Source organism: Falco cherrug, chromosome 1 (assembly GCF_023634085.1).
Source record: "Falco cherrug isolate bFalChe1 chromosome 1, bFalChe1.pri, whole genome shotgun sequence".
NCBI classification, from domain to species: Eukaryota; Metazoa; Chordata; class Aves; order Falconiformes; family Falconidae; genus Falco; species Falco cherrug.
This window is the reverse complement of record NC_073697.1, coordinates 100,653,649-100,675,091: the sequence shown is the minus strand read 5'-3', so window position 1 is coordinate 100,675,091 and position 21,443 is coordinate 100,653,649. Positions and strand designations below refer to the sequence as shown.

Below are 21,443 nucleotides of genomic sequence, written 5' to 3'. Positions count from 1 at the left end.
CAGCCTCTTGCATCTCAGAAAGCATTTTGTAGCTAATAGCAGCACCATTCACACCAAGCTTGTCCCACTTAGGCAAAGACTTTTGATCCATAATAATTTTAAGTTTCAATTCAGTAGCAAATTTACTTGTCATGCTTCCTTTAATATATAGCTCCACTCTTAAAATGGTGTGCAACCTACTCCGCCACTTCCATGTATGTCAGATCCTGGCGCTACAATGTCATCTTGATTAAATTCCTGTCACCAGGATTTTCTGAGCTGCTGAACAAACCAGTGTCCTCATTAGAAGCAGGCACTCCAGTTTCCCACTCTCATTTTCAGGGTTTCAGCATTAATAGCCCTGGTAAATTTAATTTTGGCTTGATTGCTTTGTGCTGAACTTTGTTTAGGTTGTTCTTGCTCTTCCCAAACTTTCAAGTTTTATCCTGTTCTTCTTTCTAAAGCTTTTATAACTTCATTTTAGGGGACAGGGCACCCCGATCTAGGTATGACTCCACACATGTTGGGTTTTCCCCTATCTATACTCTAAATATCCCTTATCTTTTCTGGTTCAAACACCAGCAGCATGGTGCAGGTTTGGTTTGGAGGAAGATCACTCTTCCTGCTTAAATGCCTGCCTTCCCCCAAATAAACCGAACCCCCTTTCCCTGACATGCCTTAAGCCACATGCTGATACGCAGTATCTCTGCCCATGCAAACGTGAGTATATTCCCCAGTACTCTGCTGTGCAGGGTCTTTGATTCTTGGTATCTCACCAAGTTGTTGAATTTTTAAGTGCCAGGTGTCCTCCTGCACCACTGGCACTCAGGCTAATGAGCTGCCACTCAGCAACCCTTAAAGACAAGCACCTGGAAGAGTTACCTGTGTTTCATACACTCCCTCAATGTCCGGAGCAGAGAGGTCTGCATTGATTTCATTGATGTGCTCTTGGTACATGTCTTCTGGGACAGAGTATTCATACAGGTTGTAAACGATGTTTGAGCGTGGCAGGATCCTGTTCACCTGCCAAGGCAAGGGAGGTGCTTAGCAGGGCATGTCACACCATGTGGCACCACTGCCAGGAGCTGGGGTACTTCTAAAGGCTGCAAGGAGCAGAGGTCTGAGCCAGCCCAGCTCCTGGTGCTCCCTTCTAAGGAAATCAGTGGTTTACACTCATGCATGTAACAAATTCCCACAACCTGCCTTCTGGGCAGGCTGCGTTTAGCAGGGGGACTGGATGAGGTACATCTGTGGAGAGGGAGAGTGAGGCCTTCCAAGGCAGATGCTTGTAGTATCTGCTTGCAGCAGAGGTGAAACACCTTATCTCATCACAGGTGGCTGTCTCCCCTTCCAGAAGGGGCAGGTCCTCACCCGCCTATAGGCTGCTCCCTCCTGTGGCTTTGGGACACGCTGGTTGACGTAGAAGACACGGGGGATGCTCAGCCTGATGCAGTGCAGGTTGCTCCCAATTATCGCCCACAGCCTGAAGAGCCCAGGCTGGCTGGTCTCAGCAATCTGCAGGACACGGGGGTACAAAGTTAAGAGCTAGCAGGGAGCTCCAATGCCAGTGCTTACATCTAAGCTGTGGAACACTATGTGGATTTATATGGCCACTGGTGGCCACAAAGACAGCAGGCAGCTTGAAGAGTCATTGATCTCAGCGCTGGAGTCCCTGTGTCCTGCTACTATCCCAGGCTAAGGCTGGCCCAGCCAACTCAAGCTGACCCTTGATGTCAGCCAAGTCAGCCATGCCACCTCAGGCTCTTGCCTGCACAAGAGCTGCCTGCAGCTCTGAAGGCCCTTCTGGAAGATGAAGTGAGTGACAAGGGGCTGGGATCAGATGGCCATGCGTAATGAGGATTTGTGAAAATGCCTGGATGGCATCACCCTACCTCTGCGTTTGTACGTTGGCTGCTTCCAGATATCACTGGAATCCTAGGTCCATCACAGGCACACTGTGCCCAGTGCTAGACTCCCCAGTACAGGAGGGACATGGGCATGGTGAAGAGTTCAGTGAAGGGTCACAAAGATGAAGAAGGGACTGGAGCATTTTTCATAAGAGGAAAGCCTGGAGCAGAGGAAGCTCAGGTGGGACGAATCTCATCAATCTACATAATCTACATGAACACCTGCAGGGAGGGTGCAGAGAGGACAGACCCTGGCTCTTGTCATTGGTGCCCAGTGGCAGGACCAGAGGCCATAGGTACAGACTCGAACACAGGAGGTTCCCTCTGCCCTTGCACAGGTTGCCCAGGGAAGTTGTGGAGTCTCATACCTTGGACGTACTCAAAAGCCATCTGGACACTGTCTAGGGCAACTGGCTCTAGGTAGCCCTGCTTGAGCAGGGGGTTCAGCCAGATGGACCCCAGAGCTGCTTCCAACCTCAGCTGGTGTTTTTGTGGTTCTGTGACTACTGCATAGTGTTGTCCACAGGCTGAACCAGAGCTGCCCCACTGACAGATCTACACACATGTCCTAGATTCACCCCAAGAATGACCATGTGGGCTCCATACAGACATGCGTGAGCCTGAGGCTTTGCCGCCCCAGCTGGGCTAACACCAGAGTGGCATTGGGGTCAGCAGTCCTTGAACTTCACTGTTTGGCCACACAGTGTAAACTCAGGGCTTAAGCCCCGAGGGTGTCCTCTGCGGTAGGTCCCCTCCCCAGTACCTGCACGATCTGCCAGGGCAAATCCAGGATGCTGCGTGCTGTCCTACGCAGGTAGCTACTGAGCCCTTTGGAGAGAGCATCGCGGACCACTCCTCCACCTGCTGTCACCCCACTGTCCTCCAGCCGCTGCTTCTTCCGCCGCTCCCGCCGCTGCCGCGCCTGCAGCTCCCACTTCTTCTGGTGGTAACGCAGCCAGACCAGCTGCTCGTCCTGAGCAGGGTGACAGCATGCAGGAGTTGAGCCAGAAACCAACACAGGCTTCCCAGCCCCACAGTACTACATCATACAACTGAGCCCTCCATCCCCCACTCCCACATCACATTCCTGCCCTAGCTGTGAAGCCACCCCCACCCGCCTTTTCTCCATCAGTGGTTATATTTCTCCATCTCCTGGTCATATTTCTTGTAGCCCTGAGCCATGTGCCTGCAGAAGGTTTCAGGAGACCCACATCTTGTTCCTGGCAGCAGCCAAGTTGCTTGGGTGGGCAAGCACAGCCCCATCTGCACATCTCCTCCCCAGTCTGCTTCACCTACCTTGGTTGTGCCCAGGGGCGGAGGTGGACCCAGGATCTCTCGCCAGGACTGGGACATCTCCAGGTACTGAGACATCTGTTGGCTTTCCTCTGCTTCAGGGACTCGCTTCCGCTTATTTGTGATGGGAACCAGTGGTTGACAGGTCTTGGCAGCCCCAAAGTCCTCTATGTCACCCATCTGTGAGCTGGGCGTCCCCTCCGGGGGCTGGTTGGCAAGGACCTGAGGGAGCAAGGACAAAAGGAGGAGGACATGGGTTGCAGAAGAACCCCACCAGCACAGCCAGCACATTTCTGTTGCCCTCTTTACCTGTCTCTTGCCTTCGGAAGTGAAGAGTTCATTGATTTTTTTCTGTTTGTACACATCGTTCTTCTCCAGGAGTTTCTTGTGGAGCCAGTCTGGGTGCCGGACCCGTGGCACTGGATTCTTTACCTGGAGAGCATCTCCAAATCACACTGAGCCCCTTGACCAAAGCCCTCCTCCTGCCCCCTCACATCTCTGTACCTGCTGCAGGGCTGCGGGAATAGTAATGATTTTTTGGATGGTGCTGCCCAGTCTCTCAATGTAGTAGTCCCAGTCCAGGATCTGTGAAGAAGGCAGAGCAGCAGGTAGCAAAGAAAGCTGAGCAGGCCACTAGACACAGGATCCAGCATCTCCCTGGGACCCCCACCCCCAGCACCCCACTTCACAAGCATGAGTAGCCTCTGCCCTGGTTGGGCCCCTGAAGGGATGAGCCCTTGTCCTGGAGCAGGGGCCACCTGCAGGGATGCGCCACTCACTGCACGGATGTTGAAGTCCTGCAGCGAAGGGCTCTTCAGCCATTTTCGGAGGTAGTGTTTGCGCACACTGGGCTCAGCTTGGAAGATGGCAAGAGGGATGGCCCTGGGGAAGGCAGTGAAGCACTTATTACCCACCCAGAGCAAGGTCCTGGCAGCACATTATCCCTTCTCCCAGCCTGCAGAGACCCTCCAAAGCTTCTCTTCCTACCCCTGTGAGACCACCACGCAGTGGTCGTAACAGCAGTACTCATCACTAGCCTTGCTCAGTCTGAGATGGCAGACGGGTGATTGCTTGGCCACGCCACCCTGGCTCACTCGCCTCCTGCTATTCTGCCCTTCCCCTTTTGCTTGCACCCACACTTAAAAATCCTGGGCCCTTCAAGACGGAGTTACCTCTCAGTGACTGGAGACCCTTCTGGTCTCTTGGAAATGATGAACCGGCAGCTCAGCCCTGCATCCTTCACCATCTGGTCCCCCAGGAACTCGGCCAGGCGCTTGGCAGTACTGATGGAGGTGGACTTCTGCTCCCCGTAGTCCTCCAGCTTGCGTGACATAGACCGGTTCTCCGAGATCAGCTCAAACAGCTCCGAATCAGGCATGTTGGCAGCCTGAGGGGGAGGAAAAAACCACAAAGCTAGTGAGAACCTAATGATTGAACCTTGCTGCTGTCAGATATGGGGAGTGCTTGCACCCAGCCAATGTGGCTCTTTACGGGGAACCTGGGAATTGTTCCCTGTTGCAGCTGCTGACATGACGTGACCTACCGAAAAGGGAGAGCATGGATCCTAGGCTTGCATCGGTTTATGCCACAGGGGTGGCAGCACTGCTTTATGCAGCACACACAAGTTAGGCTCACCAAGAACTTGTACAAGGTCACTGCAAAATGGAAGGACCCAGCCACGCTCTCAGTCTCTCTCACCCCCCAGTTTCTTACATTTTCTTTGCTCTCCCCAGTTATTGTATAGCTGATGGCTCCATGCTTCTCATAAAACACTCCCCAGGCAAGTGGCTCCGTCATTCCCTGCCTCAGCAAATGCTCTCAGCCAGTGTCTGAGGGGTACGAGGGCCACCAAACCAGCTCCATTAAGGAGATGACTGCAGAAGGACACTGCTCACCCACAGTTACACCCGAACGAAGAGCCCTCGCACTGAAAGACGGCAGCCCTAGAGAACCGAAGCAGCAGGAATATGATGGAATTGACCATCAGAGGCACAGCGGACCACCACTCTGCACAAGTGAAGTCCACCCTCCCCACAGTGCCTGACTAGCTCTGCCACTTCTTCTCTGGCTCCACCTTGGGAGCACAGACATGCTGAACTGCGCTTACCTTGCTGTAGAGCACATCCAGCCAGTAATCGGCCACCTTGGCCACAGAAGCGTAGACCTCCTCCAGGGTGCTGCCTTTGAGAAAGGCTTCAAATACAGAAGACTGGAATATCTTCACCAGCTGGAGCTCGCCCCGGCGCTTCACCTCAAATCCCTTCAGCTCGGCCAGGGACCCATCCTCATTGAATACTGCATACCTAGGGGATAGAGCCTGGGCAAAACCTGGCCTGCACCAAGGGACACATACTCCAGGATGCCACTGGTGCCCCTCCTGCCAGGATGCTTCTCCCCATGCCACCATGCTGCCACCTGGCGCGTTCAGCAGAGCTGCACTGCTCAACACTAGGATCATCTTGGAACATCTAGAGGTGCTCTACCCACTCTTACAACTTGGTCTGCAAAAGCATGCCAGCTTGTGCCCCAGCTCATCCATACACATTGGGAGAATGATCCTAATGCATGCAATTAAAGGACGGGAGGCGAGACCCCAGGTGGGGAAATGGATGGAGGAAGACATTAGGAAGAGGTTTAGAGAAAAGAAGGAAACTTTGTCAGCTCACACACTGGCAAAGGAGTTCAGAGGAAACTGGATGTAGCCATGACATGACTACAGGAACACTACACCCTCTCTCCTTTTATCTTCCCCCCCCCCCCCTTTTTTTTTTCCCTTTAATTTCCCAGCTCTCCCAAATATTTGTACATCTCAAGAAAAAATGCATGGGAGCATCAGCTAAGAGAAGAGAAGGGATACTCAAGCCTGTATCACTTAGCCAGCCCTTCTCCCACCCGACCACGTTCCTGTGAGCACAGCCTTTTCTTCCTTCACTGACCATGGTGCCTGCTAGCCACCTCCAGGCTGTTTTAGTTGGAGAGTGACCAATAAATAAATGTACTTGCTATCATCCCCACACTAAAAGAAACCAACGGGCCCCCGAGAGAACATTCCTAAGAACAGAGCTTGCTCAGCTCCTGGCATGACCTCAACTCCTGTGGCAGGGAATCGCTGCCTGCAGAAAGGCACCGACAGGAGATGGTGGGTGCTGAAGCTCATCCAAGGGGGCATTAAGCACAAGGCTGTAAGGACAGAGGGTGCAGGAGGGCAGAGAGCATTTCTGGGAGCCAGACCCAGGTCTGTGGGCACCCCTCCAGCTAGTGGTTGCTACTGCTCTAGCTTGTGTTCCCATTTAGGAGGAGATCAGTGAAGTTTGAGTACAACTACCCAGTAAATTGACAATAACGGCAGGACCTGTTCCTTCTTCCAGACAGAGAAGGGGAAACATCTAGGAGAAGCATTACTGGAGGTCTGTGAACTCCTGAGAGCTGGGAAGGCAGGAATTGGTGAATTTAAACGGATTCACTTCAATATAAACAGCATTGGAAGTCCTCAGAAGGAAAGTCAAAGTTCTCCAGCACACCTCAGAGCCAAACAAGGAGATCATGTCTGGTCACCAAGTTGGAGAAACGTTGGTTTGCTGTTATCTTCTAGAATTTATTGCCATAGCGTGGCACTGGAGGCAAGTGTATAACTGGATTCAAAGACAATCTAGTGTAAGGAACTTCCCATTTAAAGCCAGCAAATCAAGCATGTTGCCAGCTCCAGATGCAAGGACCAACGTACCCTGCATGCATGAAGGGAAACAGACCCTCAATCTGTTACCTGGGGAAACTGATAATATTTCAAGCTTGAAGTCTCACCTTTTCTTCAGCTTCTTGCCCTCCTCCTTGGAAGCTGGGAGGATCATGGCCAGGTACGGTCCATCCACTTCAAAAAAGATGCTGTTCTCCGAGCGTGTGACATAGGTGAGAGAGGCTGGGTCCTGTAGTTCCTGGTACTGATCATTTGTGAAGCCTTCCTATGGGCACAGCCCCAGGAGAACAGCTTCACTCAACAGCTGGGCTGGTTACACCAGGAGATGCCCCCTGGGCACACCCTGCCCAAAGGGAACACTGACCACCCCTCTGAAAGCTACAGCACAGTTTGGGACTCAAAAATCAAGACATCTAACCTGCCTGTTGAAAAGAAAAATGCTTTGGACCCTAAAATTATGTTATTTTGTCTTAAAGAACCTGGAGCAAGCAGAGGATGGGTTTGGACCTTGCTCTAGTATAGATTCCCAGCCTGCACAGGTGAGCATGCATCAGCCCTGGCCTCTTACACACCACCCTCTCTGCTGCAGGCACATCAGAGCCTCTCCCTCTGCTGTCAGGTGGTCTCTGGGGCAGAGAGCAGCTGTGCAGCAAGCAGAACCATCAGCCCCAACGTCCCACTCACTACACAGGGTGCAGAGATGGGAGAGGCCCTCCTCCATCATCAGTCCTCCACCTCCTTTTTCCCCAGACTTAGAGCTGGCCGGGATGGGTACAAAGCTCACCTTCACCAGGATGTTCAGCATGGCACCTGGGTAGGAGATTGTCACCTTTGGCTTCTTGGCATTGGTTGACTTGATGACAAAGTTCTCTGGGAAACTGTTGGGGAGGACACACCAAATCCCATCAGTATCCAGTTCCAGAGGTCTCCTAAAGAAGGAAGGTCACTGTCAGGAGAGCGTATGATGGGTGAGGATCAGCTCTGTGTCCCACATAAAGGCAAAAGCAGCCTGTTTCATCCACTTGGTCCCTTCTGCAAAGAAAACCCTCACAATACAACAGAATAACCACACCAGTGCCAGAAATCTGAATCTTCAACATTGACTGATAAAAGCTCAATGTGCTCCCAGATCTGTCCCAGATGCAAACAGACCTTTCTTCCCCAGCTCAGCACATACTCACCCAATCTGCTCGATCAGTTCCCTGGCCTGAGTGATGATATTCGCTCCTGTGAAGCATACGATGCCAGCCATTTCCATGGAGTACCAGCGAGCTCTGTGAGCAGAGGAATGAAGAGCATGAAGCACTCCCTCCCAAACCCAGCTACAGAAAGGGCAGGAGGACTTCCAGAGTAAGAAGGGCAAGAAACCCATCAACACTGGCCCTCAGTATATAGTTCTCCTTGGCCTAGTTATGATGCTTCAGAAAAGCTGGACACCCACTAACAGACAGGCTTCCCATCACTTATGCCCAACACTTAATGTCTGGCAGGAGTCTCTAGGATGAGAAGTCATTGGTAGAAGCGAGAAGAGTGTTGCAGGCAGCACTCACCTTCATCCTGGTGCTGCAGAAGCAGCAAGTGACAGTCTCCCTAGAACAATCCCAGTTTCCAAGGGTCCTCTCCAGAGGACCCCAGCATCACCCAGCAGGGAGACTCACCCTTTCCGCATGACGTAGCCATAGAAAGAGTTGAGGATGCACTTGTGGGCCAGCTGCAGGGAGTCATACAGGACTTCCATGTTCTTGCAGCGCTTCACTTCAGAGGCATCTCCTGTCTCCACCGCAGCAGACAGTTTCTTCTTCCACACCTGCAAGCCACAGGCAGTCAGGATGATCCCACACATCGCTACTGGTGGTATCCAACCGGCTCCCCCTCTGTCCCAGTATAGCATGACAACTCTAGAATGGTATCTTTGCCAAAGATCAGTAGCATGAGCTGAACATTCCCTTTTCTTTTGCAGCAGAGCAGGAGTTGGCCAGAGGCACTTTGCCACACAGTAGGAGGAACCTGCAGCACCAATAGTAATCTGGCTGTGATCAGAGTTCAATCAGCACCAGCAGCACTGCCTGTCTGCATCAGCTGTGCTGCGCCACATGCACAGGCCAGAACTGAACATGCTGCATGCAGCAGCCCACGATGTTCTGGCTAAATAGCAAAACCACCTGTGCAGAAAAAGCCTCTTGGCCAGCTCCATGATTCATGGCAGAAGAGGCAGCGGTGAGTAACCACAAAGCAAATGGCTTGTTAATTAACTCCACCAGAGGCAGAGTCCTAGGGCCTTGTCATTGCCTCCAACACACTCCAAGAATAATGTGCCCTGGTCTCCTCTAGCATGAACCTAAATCAGCAGAGAACTAGAACATCCTCCTGGAATCAACGGTTCCTTAACGCAAGGTCTAGACCTTTCTTCCTACATGAAGAGACAAGCAGAGAAGCCACGTCTAGACTGAACCCAGCCAGATCAGATATATCACAACAGAGACTAGATGAGGATTTGCTAAACCCAGTGAAAACTGGAGATGCAGCTTTGTTTCTGACAGCACCACAGAGGCAGTAAATGCCATGGCAGCAGCCACAGCTGTCAGGAGCTCCACCACGTACTTCTCAAAGACGAAGGCTGAACAGAGCAATCCTTTAGGGCTTGGATCTTGGGTGAGAGATAAGAGGTCCCCAGCCTTAGCAAGACAAGTTAAACCAGAGACTGAGCTTGCTACCTTGTGCAGCCCCTTGAACTCGTAGCGGCGGTCCCTGAAAGCTCGTACTGTGTCCACATAGAAAGAGTTCTCTCGCTGGCAGATGGTGGTGACTCGTTCCTCCACCTTGGTGACATGGATCTTCTTGTACGCCTTGCGGCAGTAATCTAGTCAAGGGAAAAGGCAGAGGGAGCTTCTCAAGGATGGGCACAGTATGAACAGGGAGACATCTAAGCATCAGGCACAGGTAAGCAGGGAGATGGTCCTGCTCCAAAGGGAGCGGAAGGAAGGCACCAGCACAGAGGAAAACAGTACCTCCTTATGGAGAAACAGGGACAGGTGGGGGAAAAACTCATGATGCATGTATGGCCCATCCACAAACCCAGGCTCTGCCCCTAGCCAGCTAGATGGTTCTGCTGAAGAGTAGCACGCCAGGTGATGGGATAACGTTATGTTTCCCTTTCATTAACAGGCTTAAACTAGCAGCCTTCCAAAAAAAAAAAAAAAAAAAAAAAAAAAAAAGAGAAGTCATTCATGTTTCAGCTCTCAACAGGAGAGCTCCACAGCTCTCAACAGACAAAAGGAGAAAAACTGACACAGGCACCAGTGCCTGACCTCTCTTTGGGAAGCACACAGGAGCCCCCAGCATCCTTGAGAAGGGCTGTCTGAGAGCAGACCCAGTCTGAACCCACCCCACAGCTGTAAGAGAGGTAATCAATGGTAAGCACCACTCAGTCTAGGTTGCAAAACTGCTCCAGATCATGAGCTTGATTATTATTATTTTTTTTACCTGCCAGCCGCTTTTTCTCATATTTGGCCTGTTCTTCCCGGGAGAGCTCGTGGAAGGCGCGGGGTGCTCCCTCAGGGGACAGGGGAGGGAACTTCTCCGACTCCAGCTGCTGCTGGATGCGGTGATACTCACTGCGGCTGGCAGGCACTGCGGAGGAGGGCAGCCATCAGTTTCCCAAGGGAGAAGCAGGAATTAGTCTCCATCTTTGTAGGCTGGACTGCACGGTCCTTACTGTACTTACTGAACTCTCCTCTCCACTGCCAAGTCATCCGGCGCTGACAGTTGGCACCTGGTTTGTTGAAGTCACAGGCAGCACATGTGGCCTCATCCACCACAGCTGAGGGCTAGACATGAGCAAGAGACACAAAGGTGTTAGAGGGGACAGCTCTCCAAATGACAACTCATGCCAGCACAGGTGCTGGGTGGCACTAGAGCATAGACATAAACATCAGAGATGGTACTCGGTGAGCATTCCTTTCCAGAACCTTTCAGGAACACAACACCCACAAAAACAATAGCTCAGCCTCAGCACAGCTGGCATCACGGCAGCCTGAGTGAATTTCACACCCAGCCTTATAGGATCCCTCTGCCCTGAGCCAGAAGTTCAGGCCTTGCTGCTAAGGGGATCCAATCAGAGGGATCACTAAGGTCATCTGAAAGACAAATTAGGAGAGATGAGGTTGATGTTACCCACTTGCAGCCTGTTGGTCAGAATGATGTTGGGGTACATGGCCCCCACATCTAGATGGTAGATAAGGGGACACTCAATTCTGTTTGGAACATCCTTCAGGGAATTCAGTTTGACCTTGATTTCATCACAAACCTGTGGCGAGACAAAAAGTCAAATAATTGTTGAATTTGGTCCTTTACTCCTGGACAGGGACAGACTCTGGGGAAGGATTTAAAGGACCAGAGGAGCAGCATTAAGGAAGGACTCCTTGATCACCAACCAGTACTTTAGGTTTGGTTTTGGACCTCCAAGGTAGGCTTTACTTGTGAAAGGTGAGAGCAACTACTTCCTAAAGGTTACTCGGATCAAGGACCTTTTCAGTACAAATGGGTTAAAGGAGACAACAGCAAAGACCAGAAGTCCTCAGTCACTAACTGATGATGCCCCCCAAGAAACTCCAGGCTCAGCTTTGGAGAGGGGTGACCTGCGCTTTGTAGCCATTAAGAAGTCGTGAATGAGAGGAACATAAGTATTTGGGATATCTGAGGGGTCTGTCTTCTCACTAAATCCTGTCTCACAGCTTTGCTCCTGGTTGAGCATGCAAAGAGGAAAGCAGGAACCGCATCCCTCATCCAGGACAGAGACCCTGCATCCCCGGGGTGGACTTCAGCACCTGGGCAGGGGTGTCCTGGCTAGGGCTGCTGGAGGTGGCGGCTGCTTACAACATCCCTTAACACCATCTACTCTGCAGGTGCCCATAGATAAGCTTCTTGGTCTCTCTCAGTAGAGCACAAAATGAAGATGAACAGGCACTTTAAAGCTGCAACTCAGCCCTCCCTGCCAAGCCCAGCCATGCCACAGGCAACGTACCTCCTGGAAGTTGGTGACTTGATCCAACGGCAAACGCTCCTCCTCCTCGATGGCGTGCCGCAGCGTCTTCTCCACACGCCGCACCAGGAAGTCAAAGGCAGCAGGATTCTGCAGGGGCATGGGAATGGCACTGAGACCATGGGCAGCCATCCCCAGCTGCAGGCTGGCAGCTCCTGCCCTGCTGCTCATGTCTCTGCCTGACTTGAGGAGCTCTAAGCACAGCCCTTCAGCGTAGGGCATCATACTGAGACACAGGCAGGGCTGAGACCACCGACACCAGGTCAGATTTAAAAAAAAAAAAAGCAACAAAAGGAAGAGATGAGGGCAGCTAATGAGCAGCCAGTTGCATTTGTGTTTGGTAGTGCTGCACCTCTCACGGCTGTATGCTAGCTGGTGCAAGGGTCCTAAGAATCAGACTTAGTCTAGATCCTTTTATATACCCAGTATGTGCTCCCCTGTGATCATTCACTAGATCATATCCACCATCCACCAAAGCGTCTCACACTAAGTGTGATGCATCTCACAGCAGAGAGTGAAACCACATCTGAAAACTTAAAAGAGTCCATGAACACAAGATAGCAGTGAAGCAGGGCAAGGGGGAGGTTGCAGAGACAGCAGCATGAACCAGAAAGAGATGAAAGACTCCCAGGAAGGGTTCAGAAGAAGCTTAGTTTGGGTGGAAGGACAGAGGGAGGACAAGACAGGGGACAGAGGCATATCTTCCAAGAACCACTGGCTCAAAACCAGACCCAAACCTCCACTTCGCTAGTCTCCCTTGCTGTCAACAAGGTCTGGCTTGCTTCCAGTACGTGACACATATGACACCTGCTCTCCCAGCGAAGCACAGACAGCCACTTGGAGGCCTCCTCCACATCCTCCCCAGCCCAGCTCCATGCAGCTTCAGGTGCTCAAGGTCTGCCCAAGCCCAGCAGGGACACGCGGGAGATGTTAACACCAGCAGAATGTTATTCCTCACTGCCACATTCCGTGAGGACAACAGTTGGCTGCCTTGGCCCCTTACCATTTTGAAGCGGCAGGGGATGTCACTGCGGAAGACACCAGATTCCAGTGCTTCCACATGACCTCCCACATATGTCTCCGAGTCAAGCACATGACCATCTTCTGTAAGTTTGTTGAATTCCTGCTCCTGCTTGTTAGGGAAGATTATGTTGGCATGGTAGGCCTGAACCATCAGCAGTGCCTCACACAGTGTCCCAGATCCTTTTCTTAACACCTGAAGGAGAGACATCAAAGCTGGTTTTAAACTCAAGAAGAGTAGATTTAGATATAAGGAAGAAATGTTTTACACAGAGTGTGGTGAGGCGCTGGCCCAGGCTGCCCAGGGCAGCTGTGGGTGCCCCATCCCTGGCTGGGCTCAAGGCCAGGCTGGACGGGGCTGGGAGCAGCCTGGGCTGGTGGGAGGTGTCCCTGTCTGTGGCAGGGAGCTGGACTAGGTGATCTCTGAAGGTCCCTTCCAACCCAAACTCGATTCAGCAAGCAGTGCTGTACCACCACTGGTGGGACCAGATGGGCCTTACAGCCACATCAGCAAGCCAGACTGTTTCAGCTGGTGACACACGTGCGACCATGCAGCAGATAGTACTGCAGCCCATGGCAAATGTGATGGGAGCAAGTGAGAAACCAACACAGACTCCTTTGTGTCGGCTGGGAGGAGAGCAGGCAAAGACCTCCAGTCTTTGCATTGTCTCCAAATGGACAGTGCAAAGACCTCCAGACCCCTGCTGCCATCATCTCCTGATGCTACTCCACTGTCAAGTGCCTTTTGTAAGCTAAACCAGATGGCGAGAGAGGGACATTTCCTACATGCTTAGCACATCCTCCCAACAGCTGACAACAGCCATCAGGAGACCCAGCTTTGCATGACTACAAGTAATCCTGGCTGAGCATGTAGCACCAACCATAAATTCTTGCTCCAGCCTTTACTGTGGACCCTCAGGTCTCTTGTTCTTAGACACATCTCTCAAAACACACTGGGGCTATGGAGAGAAAGGAGTAGCTTCCAAATCCATCCTTCTCCCTGACACAGATGGGAAAGTGCCCAGGCAGCGGGAGTCGGGTCCATGGCTTAGCCATGCGGTGTGGGAGATGTGGCTCTTCACCCAACAAAGAAATCGTCATTTCAGGAGTGCACCCACCTCGTCAGGCTCCATGGGAATGATGGTGCACAAAGCAAAAATGAACGGATGCACATACTTCATATACATGTAATAGGTGGCAACTGCATCAGACACCGAATAGGTGGCCAGGGTCTGTTGGGGAAGGGTATGAGGCAAATTAATCCCAATCACACGTGATGGAGTAGCTCAATGACAATCTTTCATTGCTTCCTGCTAGACACGATTGTTATCGGCAGGAAGAAGGGAAAGGTGCATTTCTACATATCCTAGGTAGTAACAAATAATCTGTTTGCTTCAGAGGACATCCTGCTCTAGCTCTAATTACACCATGATACATCAGCTTTGTATGAGAAGAAATGGGGAGGATAAGCTCATGGCACATACACCGCTCATATGGGAATCAGGAGGCTGCTCCAGCAGAAATCCCCTGCCCACGACACCTTGAGTGCTAAACCTATTCCTTGTCCCTCCAGCAAATCATGGCTCTTTGTGACATTTCCAATTTAGGTGGTGCCTGCCACTTTGCCTTGATGTAAATAAATACAGAAAATACACAGCTCAATGCCAGTGCTAGAAACACTTCAAAGAAATCCCTTTCTCCCCACAAGCTTAACTGCTTCTAAGGCATTGGCAATCGGGGAGGCAGGCAGTTAATTTCGCAAAACCCACTGCATTAAGCAAAAACATTTTGTAACACTTTAACAATGCAATCATATTGCAGTTGCTCTAGGCTTGCTTTCCAATTGCTCAGAGGAGATACAGCACTTGGAGGGAATACCTGAGGCTCCTCCATAGCCATCCGGCACATCTCTTCAGGGTCCAGCTCCACTGGATCGTAACCCAGTTTTGCTTTAGCTGCTGCTTTCAGGTTGTGACTTCCCACTGGGAGGTAACTGTCTCTCTTCACCCACCTGGACAGAACCATGAAAATACCAGTTCATGCAAAGAAACCAGCCCTGCCCTTCAAAAAGGGGTTCAGGCTTGCAAACAGGACCTCAGTTGCAAAAGGGACCTCTCACCAAGGACAGCCGAGAGCTGAGCATCCAAGCACAGATGAGTAAGAGGCTGCTCAGCTTCAGATATCCTACATTTCTACCAATGCACTTAAATCCCAACCAGGACAAACCCCGCTATCCGTACCATCATCACTGCTCAGAATTACCACATTCCAGCTCCCTCACTGGCTCTAAGTTAAACATTTAGCCACTGGAGGAGACACTACCAGGACTGCAAGGACAGCCAGCCACTCTCCAAAGTCCAGACACTGCTCCAGTGGAGGAAACCCACATAAACCCCCCAACTTCTCTCTACCCCATGCACCCAGAAAGTGTCTTTCCTCTTCTAGCTGTAGTGGGGGTTGGGTTAGGATATAGTCCTTTCCCTACTCCAATGGCTTGATCTTATCCCACCCTTTTTCCACTCCCCCAAACCTGACCTCAAACACCCAAGGACAGCCACCAGCAGGCTACAGGGAGAGAGTCAGCCCTGACAGCCCTTCACAGGGAAGGCTTAGCAGCTTCTGCAGTACGTACAGTGCCAAGGGAAAGTAGGACATGAAATGGACTATCACACCAGCCTAGGGAGGTGTGAAACATGAAGGCTTCCAACAAGGCAGGAGGACCGTATTCAAATACAAGTGCAGGTATTTTATACAAATTCAAGAAATAAAGACACAGTTATAGAGTAGAGGAGCAGCATTTGGTACCTTAGACAGTCCATGTGGATACACTGGGATGCTTTGTACTCTCCCTGGCTGTCCTTCTGAAACCCAATTTCCTGATACATATTAATTCCATGAGCTGCTGCTCTTGATTCTACAAAGGGCCTGGGGAAAGAGGCAGCATGAAAAGAAGGAACAGAACAGCCATTTCCCTTCACCTCCAACAATGGTTTCACAACTGCTTTGCTAGAAACTATCTAAAGAATTTTTCTTGTGATTTATCCGTGCCATCTGGCCACTGACAAAACTTCCTGCAGGACAGAATTGCAGCATGACCCAAGAAGCAAAGCTGCTTGCTTACATCCTGCACCAGGAGGTAGAGACACATGGTCGCTCTCCCCTCACCTCCCCAAGGCTTGCCTGCACCCCCCTCCCCAAAATCCTCCGGGTCTCTTTTGACCCTCTCCCTGCTCTCCCAAGGCTGGGGTCATCTGTTACACCAACATTGCCACCTCAACAAGGGTTTAAGGCAGCCCAGCCAAGCAGATGGGATGCTACAGAAGCTCATATTTCCAAGCCAATGACCACAGGATTTTGTGAGGTGCTCAAACTGACTAGACAGGTGGTATGGATCATACATTATCACCACTGTGTGAACTATGGAAGGATGTTGAGGCTGGTCCCTGACCCTGCCCCACAGCTCAGATGACACCTTGCCAGCTTAGTTTTCATTCCTGATCTTACCAGTCAAAGAAGTCTCCGTTGTATGTGACAATGATGGTGGGCTTGGTCTCCTGGACATGTTCAAACCACCTCTGGATTAAATGAGCCTAGGTTGAAACAGAAGAGTGGAAGAAATACATATATAAAGTAACTTCATCTCCTCCACAGACAGGTCATGGATACCATACAGTTTACTCCACCCTTCCCCTTTCCTCCACACCTAGCCCAAGCCTGACCTCTATCACCCTTATTACCAGAAAAAGAAAGCATGACCAGCCCTGCCAGACCCACTGTGTTTCCCCGCAAGGGAGCCTACCAAATGATTTGTTCTCTTTGGCCAACAAGAGCCCCAGGCAAGTAAAAGTCTGCTGGGCAGAACTTACTTACTTCATCTGGTTCATTAAAGACACAAAATGGACCCTCATACTCTGGCTTGGGAGTAAACTCAAAGTCTTCAATATCCTCCGAGACGATCTCCCTGTTTGTGATCAGGTAGCCCTAGGGAGGTGACAAGGAGGCAGTTAGGAGGACTTGGCTTGCAGGCAACCCGAAAATGCTGTCCAAACAATGGGACATTTTCCTCTTGAAAGCCAGAGCTCTGTCAAGGGGGAAGAACTGTTTGGGAGTCATCTGCTGAACCATTGCTGACCATTGGCTAAGGAGGCCATGGGGAGACAACACAGGACATGACTGTCCCTGTGGTCTCCAGGTTACAACTGCTCCCTCAGAGGAACACCAGCAACCTGAACTGGTATCACAAACCTAATTATCTTATGCATCATTCAGACTTTAATTTCATTTCCACAGCCACACACCAAGCACTGGCAGCAAGGCAAACCTGGAGCAAGCTGGGGTGGAGGTGAAACACTGGCCTGCTCCCCAGCTTTGCTGCTGGCTGCAGCGTGGAGGAAACCACTCTGCTCTCCCTTACCTGCCCATCAACCATGTAGGAGATCATCATGATCTGGTCTGTCTCTGCATCAGGAAACTTCAAAGGGAGTTTGGTAGTTTCAATGTCAAAGGCGAGAACAACAGGATCCTGAGCAGGACCAAATCCATTAGAAAATATTCTAAAGATGACTTGACTGTAAAGAGCAATTCCCATCAAGCCCAGTGCTAGCCTAGCAAGCAAACCATGTCTTCTAGACATGTCATTTGTCTTCTTTATCAACCCCTAAATCACTACTCAAGCCCAGAAACAAAGCTTTCCCCCTGCGCACCACAGTGACTCCAGCAGCACATCAGAAACCAGACACAGCAGCCGTGCACCTGGTCAGACCAATGCCTGCCTGACCAATGCTCACCGGTCGCTCCACAAGGTCATCTCGGCAGGTGATTTCAGGGGGGTAAGTGCTGCCCCGGTATCGCACGTTGTACCAGTGAGCCTGTCAAGAGATGAGGGCGGGCAGTGCCTGACTGTGGGGCCAGCTCCTCGCATCGCTTTGGCTGCTAGGGACAGTCCTGCATGAATTAAATGCAGCCCAGAAGAAAGGCTCAAACTGCAGTGGTGCATCAATCATTTAACTTTTCTGCATGTCATTAACTGAGGAGAAGGCCCAGCAGTACAGGACTAAGCTTTACACATGAACTTATTGTCACCAATGCCTTTACAAAGATCCTGGAAAGAAAACATTTCCAACCTGCCTGCACTTCAGGAGTAGAGCAGCAGGAAAGTGAAGCTCTTTCAGCTTCCCTATTCCTTACTCACCACGTGGATCTTCAGGTCAATGGAGACACGAACGTGGTAGGGTACATCATACTCCCGCATATCCACAATGTTGTCCATCTGGGTGGCAACCTTTCTGGAGATCCCCTCCTCATCTGTGCTCAGGCTGCCTCCGCTCAGAGCGCTGCAAGGAGCAGAGCGAGGCAGCTGCCTTATTGGAGCACACATCTTCACATGCTTGGCTGCGAGGGACAGCCATGTGGCACTGGTGACACCCAGCAGCAGGAGTCAGTGACAGGAGAGAACAGGAAACTGTTCCCCACCATGCAATCACACCCTGCTTGCAGAGGTGTCCCCGGAACAGACAGCAGACGCAGTCCTGTCACTCCCATCTCAATTCACCTTTTCTCATGTTTGTGAGCTGTGTCTGCTCAGATGCACAGCCAGACAAACCCCTGGGTGATTGTGTAGTGAATCGTTCTGCCAGCACTAGATTTATAAGTAAGGTAATGAGTCTAAGCACAACAAGGCAACCTGGGAAGCACTTTGAACAGGGATGGCATGCCTTCCAGGTGAGCAAGGAGTGCTTGTCGCTCAATTCTTCTTCCTCAAGTTTCAGCTGAAATCAGACTGCACGGCCAGGAAACCAGAGGGGCAAATTTTTCATGTGTATGTTCTGGTTGACTTCAAAAACAAAGTTGTTTTTTTTTTCATATCTGCAACTGTGTTTCCAATCTTGTTAACAAGTGCCTGGCTTTTTATTCAGATAGAAAATGTTTGTTGGGGTTTTTTTCCACTTTAGTTACAGCTAGAAGGTTGCCCGGTGCCTCTCGGTATCCCTTCTCAGGGACAGGGCATCTGTTCGACCGGAAGGCAGAGGTACCACCACAGCACATCACATCCCAGAGGCTCTTGGGCCTCTTGATGTGCAGCACTGAGCTAGAAGAACCATCTCAGAGATGGGTAGCAGAGAGGCATAGCTGGGGTCAGACCTCAAGCAGGACAACGCCTCTCTGAGGACAGCTAAGAAACGGTTAAGGGAATCCAATTATTAACACAAAGGACTGACCAGTCACCCTAAGCAGAGCTCCCACCTTGACAGCATGGCCACGTAGACATCGCTCGCCTGGTCTCGCTCTCTGTTTTTCCTCACAGCAGGAGAGATCTCTTTCCGCACTTTCACCAAGTCATCCACTGTGTAGAAGGACAGCTTGATGTAGTTCCTCTTCAGGCCCACCAAATGGTTTGGCTGCAAAGCAGCAAGACACCAGCTCAGGGAAGATGAGTACTGAGGGATGGTCAGCATAAGGGGGGTGGGGAAGGCAGATTAGACTGATGCAGGTGCAAGAACTGGCCAAAAAAAGGTGCCAGTGGGTGGGAGAGTCAAGCACCAAGAAGAGACCCTGGTGGGCATGTCAGGGAAGAATTCAAGAGCTGCACAGCAAGGGCCCAGCCAGCCCTGCTGCCCATGCAGGCAGGCCCACAAGCAGGATTCAACCCAGGGAAGAGAAGTCAAGAATGAGCATCCTCCTCTTCCCACAGTACCCTCTCCTCCTCCAATCATTAATTCCTGCAAATAAACTTCTTGAACACACAGTGAAACAGCTGATGTGCTCAAGGAAAGTAATTACTACCAATCAGCAACTAGCCTTAATTAACCCATTTCTGATAAGCACCACAAACAGCACTAAGAGGCTGAAGTCAAGCATGGTTTCCCTTCACTAGTCAGTCCCTTCCTACTTCAGGTCCAAAACAAAACCCCCACTACTCAAGAGCACAAAGGGCAGAGTAATACCGACCAGGTCCAAGTCTTCTTTGGGGATGGTTTCCAGCTTTGCAATCTTTCCTTGGAACTTCTTGGAGAGGAAGGAGGACACTTCTCGCTCACAGCCCTGATGAGAGACAGAGGCTGAGCAGCATGGCTCTGTCTCTCAAAAGACTATGGTCCCAAAGCAGTTTGCCCAGGTCCTGAGCTCCCCAGCGACCTGCTTGCCCTGTACCCTGGAGACCTCAGCCCTCCCAGGGTCCCCTCCTCACCTTCCGGGTGGCGATGTAGAAGTAGGGCTTGTAGGGCAGGGCCACCTAGGAAACAGCAGATGGGTGATGGTGGCGGGTCCACTCGTGGGACCCTCTGCCCCACCCAGCCTCCCCAGGGACCCACCTTGAAGCGGCTCCCATCCTCCTGGATGAAGTAGTAGTCCACAGCACTCACTGACCGCCGGTCCTCGTCCAGCACCTCTGTCTGCCCATAGACACCATGGACTCAGTGGAGTTCCTCCTGCGAGACCTCTCAGGGCCCCCCCGTCCCTCCGTGGGCCCCCCCCGTCCCTCCGTGGGACTCCCTTCCCCCCGTGGGACTCGACTCCCCTCCCCCGGACCCCCCGTGGGACGGCCCCCTCCACCGTGGGACTCCATTCCGTCGGATGCCCGCCCCCCCCGGTCCGCACCGGGTGCATGTTGATAAGCCATCCCGTCCGCTCGCCGGGCTCCGCTGGCCGCTCGAAACCGAACAGCGCGTCCAGCCGGTCCGTGCGCTGCGATCGCTCTAGGCGCTTGAGAGCGGACAGCGCGGGTCCATCGTCCCTGCCGGCCGCCGCGCCTTCAGCCCCCTCCGCCGGCTCCCGGCGCCCCCACCGCGCTGCCCCGGGGTGCCCGCTGCCGCCGCCCCGCGCCATCCCGCCCGCCCCGCACAGCGTTTCCCGCGCTGCGCTCCGTTCCCGCGAGAGCGCAGCCACCCCGCCCCGCGGCGGGAGCGCAAATCAGAGAGCGGCCCCACCGGCACCTCCCGCCAATGCCGCGTGCAGCGCCCCGCCCCCCGGTGCCGCCCGCTGCGGGGCTGCGGCGGAGGGTGGGCGCCCCTTGCTCCCGCGGCGGAGCTGCCGCCCCTTGGTCGGCGAAGGTCCCTCCCGCCCCCGAGAGGCGGAGGAGCCGCCCAGGGGACCGGGCGTACACGCCGAGACGCCGGGAGCCCTGCCCGGCGCGGGACTCCGGGGCCTGCCCAGGCCGGGGCGTGCGGCTGCCTCCTTCGACTCCGCGGAGCCGGCCCGCAGCGGGGCACGGGTCCTCGGGACACGCGCGTGGACACAGCGACACGGGACACAGACGTGGGACGCATCGACACCGGGGACACCGATGCAGGACACAGAGACATGGGACACGGAGATGGGACACACACAGGATGCACAGACGCGGCATGCACAGGGATGGGACACAGACGCAGGACACACAGACGGGACACAAAGACACGGGACACACAGACACAGGTCACAGACGGGGGACTCAGACACGGGACATACGCAGGACACACAGACGGGACTCAGCTGGCTACAGGCAAGGTGCTGCCGTCATCAGCACCCATGC

At 52.4% G+C, this 21,443-nt stretch overlaps 1 protein-coding gene across 2 annotated transcripts in view; it reads right to left on the bottom strand.

The window, feature by feature from the left end:
* Positions 1 to 20,773, bottom strand: part of POLE (DNA polymerase epsilon, catalytic subunit) — a 29,436-nt gene extending 8,663 nt beyond the window's left edge. The window contains exons 1-32 of one of the 2 annotated variants that reach the window (XM_055712194.1): positions 20,531 to 20,773; positions 20,245 to 20,325; positions 20,121 to 20,165; positions 19,883 to 19,975; positions 19,178 to 19,332; positions 18,126 to 18,267; positions 17,722 to 17,802; positions 17,349 to 17,456; positions 16,805 to 16,915; positions 16,439 to 16,524; positions 15,740 to 15,859; positions 14,813 to 14,945; positions 14,053 to 14,166; positions 12,918 to 13,130; positions 11,897 to 12,004; positions 11,051 to 11,179; positions 10,598 to 10,700; positions 10,357 to 10,503; positions 9,588 to 9,733; positions 8,532 to 8,680; positions 8,055 to 8,147; positions 7,658 to 7,802; positions 6,981 to 7,138; positions 5,287 to 5,482; positions 4,352 to 4,566; positions 3,959 to 4,061; positions 3,684 to 3,764; positions 3,489 to 3,611; positions 3,183 to 3,401; positions 2,650 to 2,859; positions 1,351 to 1,494; positions 862 to 1,002 (exon numbers count right to left, since the gene is read on the bottom strand). In XM_055712194.1, the coding sequence (XP_055568169.1) occupies positions 862 to 1,002; positions 1,351 to 1,494; positions 2,650 to 2,859; positions 3,183 to 3,401; positions 3,489 to 3,611; positions 3,684 to 3,764; positions 3,959 to 4,061; positions 4,352 to 4,566; positions 5,287 to 5,482; positions 6,981 to 7,138; positions 7,658 to 7,802; positions 8,055 to 8,147; positions 8,532 to 8,680; positions 9,588 to 9,733; positions 10,357 to 10,503; positions 10,598 to 10,700; positions 11,051 to 11,179; positions 11,897 to 12,004; positions 12,918 to 13,130; positions 14,053 to 14,166; positions 14,813 to 14,945; positions 15,740 to 15,859; positions 16,439 to 16,524; positions 16,805 to 16,915; positions 17,349 to 17,456; positions 17,722 to 17,802; positions 18,126 to 18,267; positions 19,178 to 19,332; positions 19,883 to 19,975; positions 20,121 to 20,165; positions 20,245 to 20,325; positions 20,531 to 20,758 (4,320 nt within the window). In that variant the 5' untranslated portion in view covers positions 20,759 to 20,773. Of the gene's footprint in view, positions 1 to 861; positions 1,003 to 1,350; positions 1,495 to 2,649; positions 2,860 to 3,182; positions 3,402 to 3,488; positions 3,612 to 3,683; positions 3,765 to 3,958; positions 4,062 to 4,351; positions 4,567 to 5,286; positions 5,483 to 6,980; positions 7,139 to 7,657; positions 7,803 to 8,054; positions 8,148 to 8,531; positions 8,681 to 9,587; positions 9,734 to 10,356; positions 10,504 to 10,597; positions 10,701 to 11,050; positions 11,180 to 11,896; positions 12,005 to 12,917; positions 13,131 to 14,052; positions 14,167 to 14,812; positions 14,946 to 15,739; positions 15,860 to 16,438; positions 16,525 to 16,804; positions 16,916 to 17,348; positions 17,457 to 17,686; positions 17,803 to 18,125; positions 18,268 to 19,177; positions 19,333 to 19,882; positions 19,976 to 20,120; positions 20,166 to 20,244; positions 20,326 to 20,530 lie in introns of those variants that run through there. The other variant, XM_055712204.1, reaches the window with a different exon arrangement.
* Between the last annotated feature and the right edge of the window lie 670 nt (positions 20,774 to 21,443).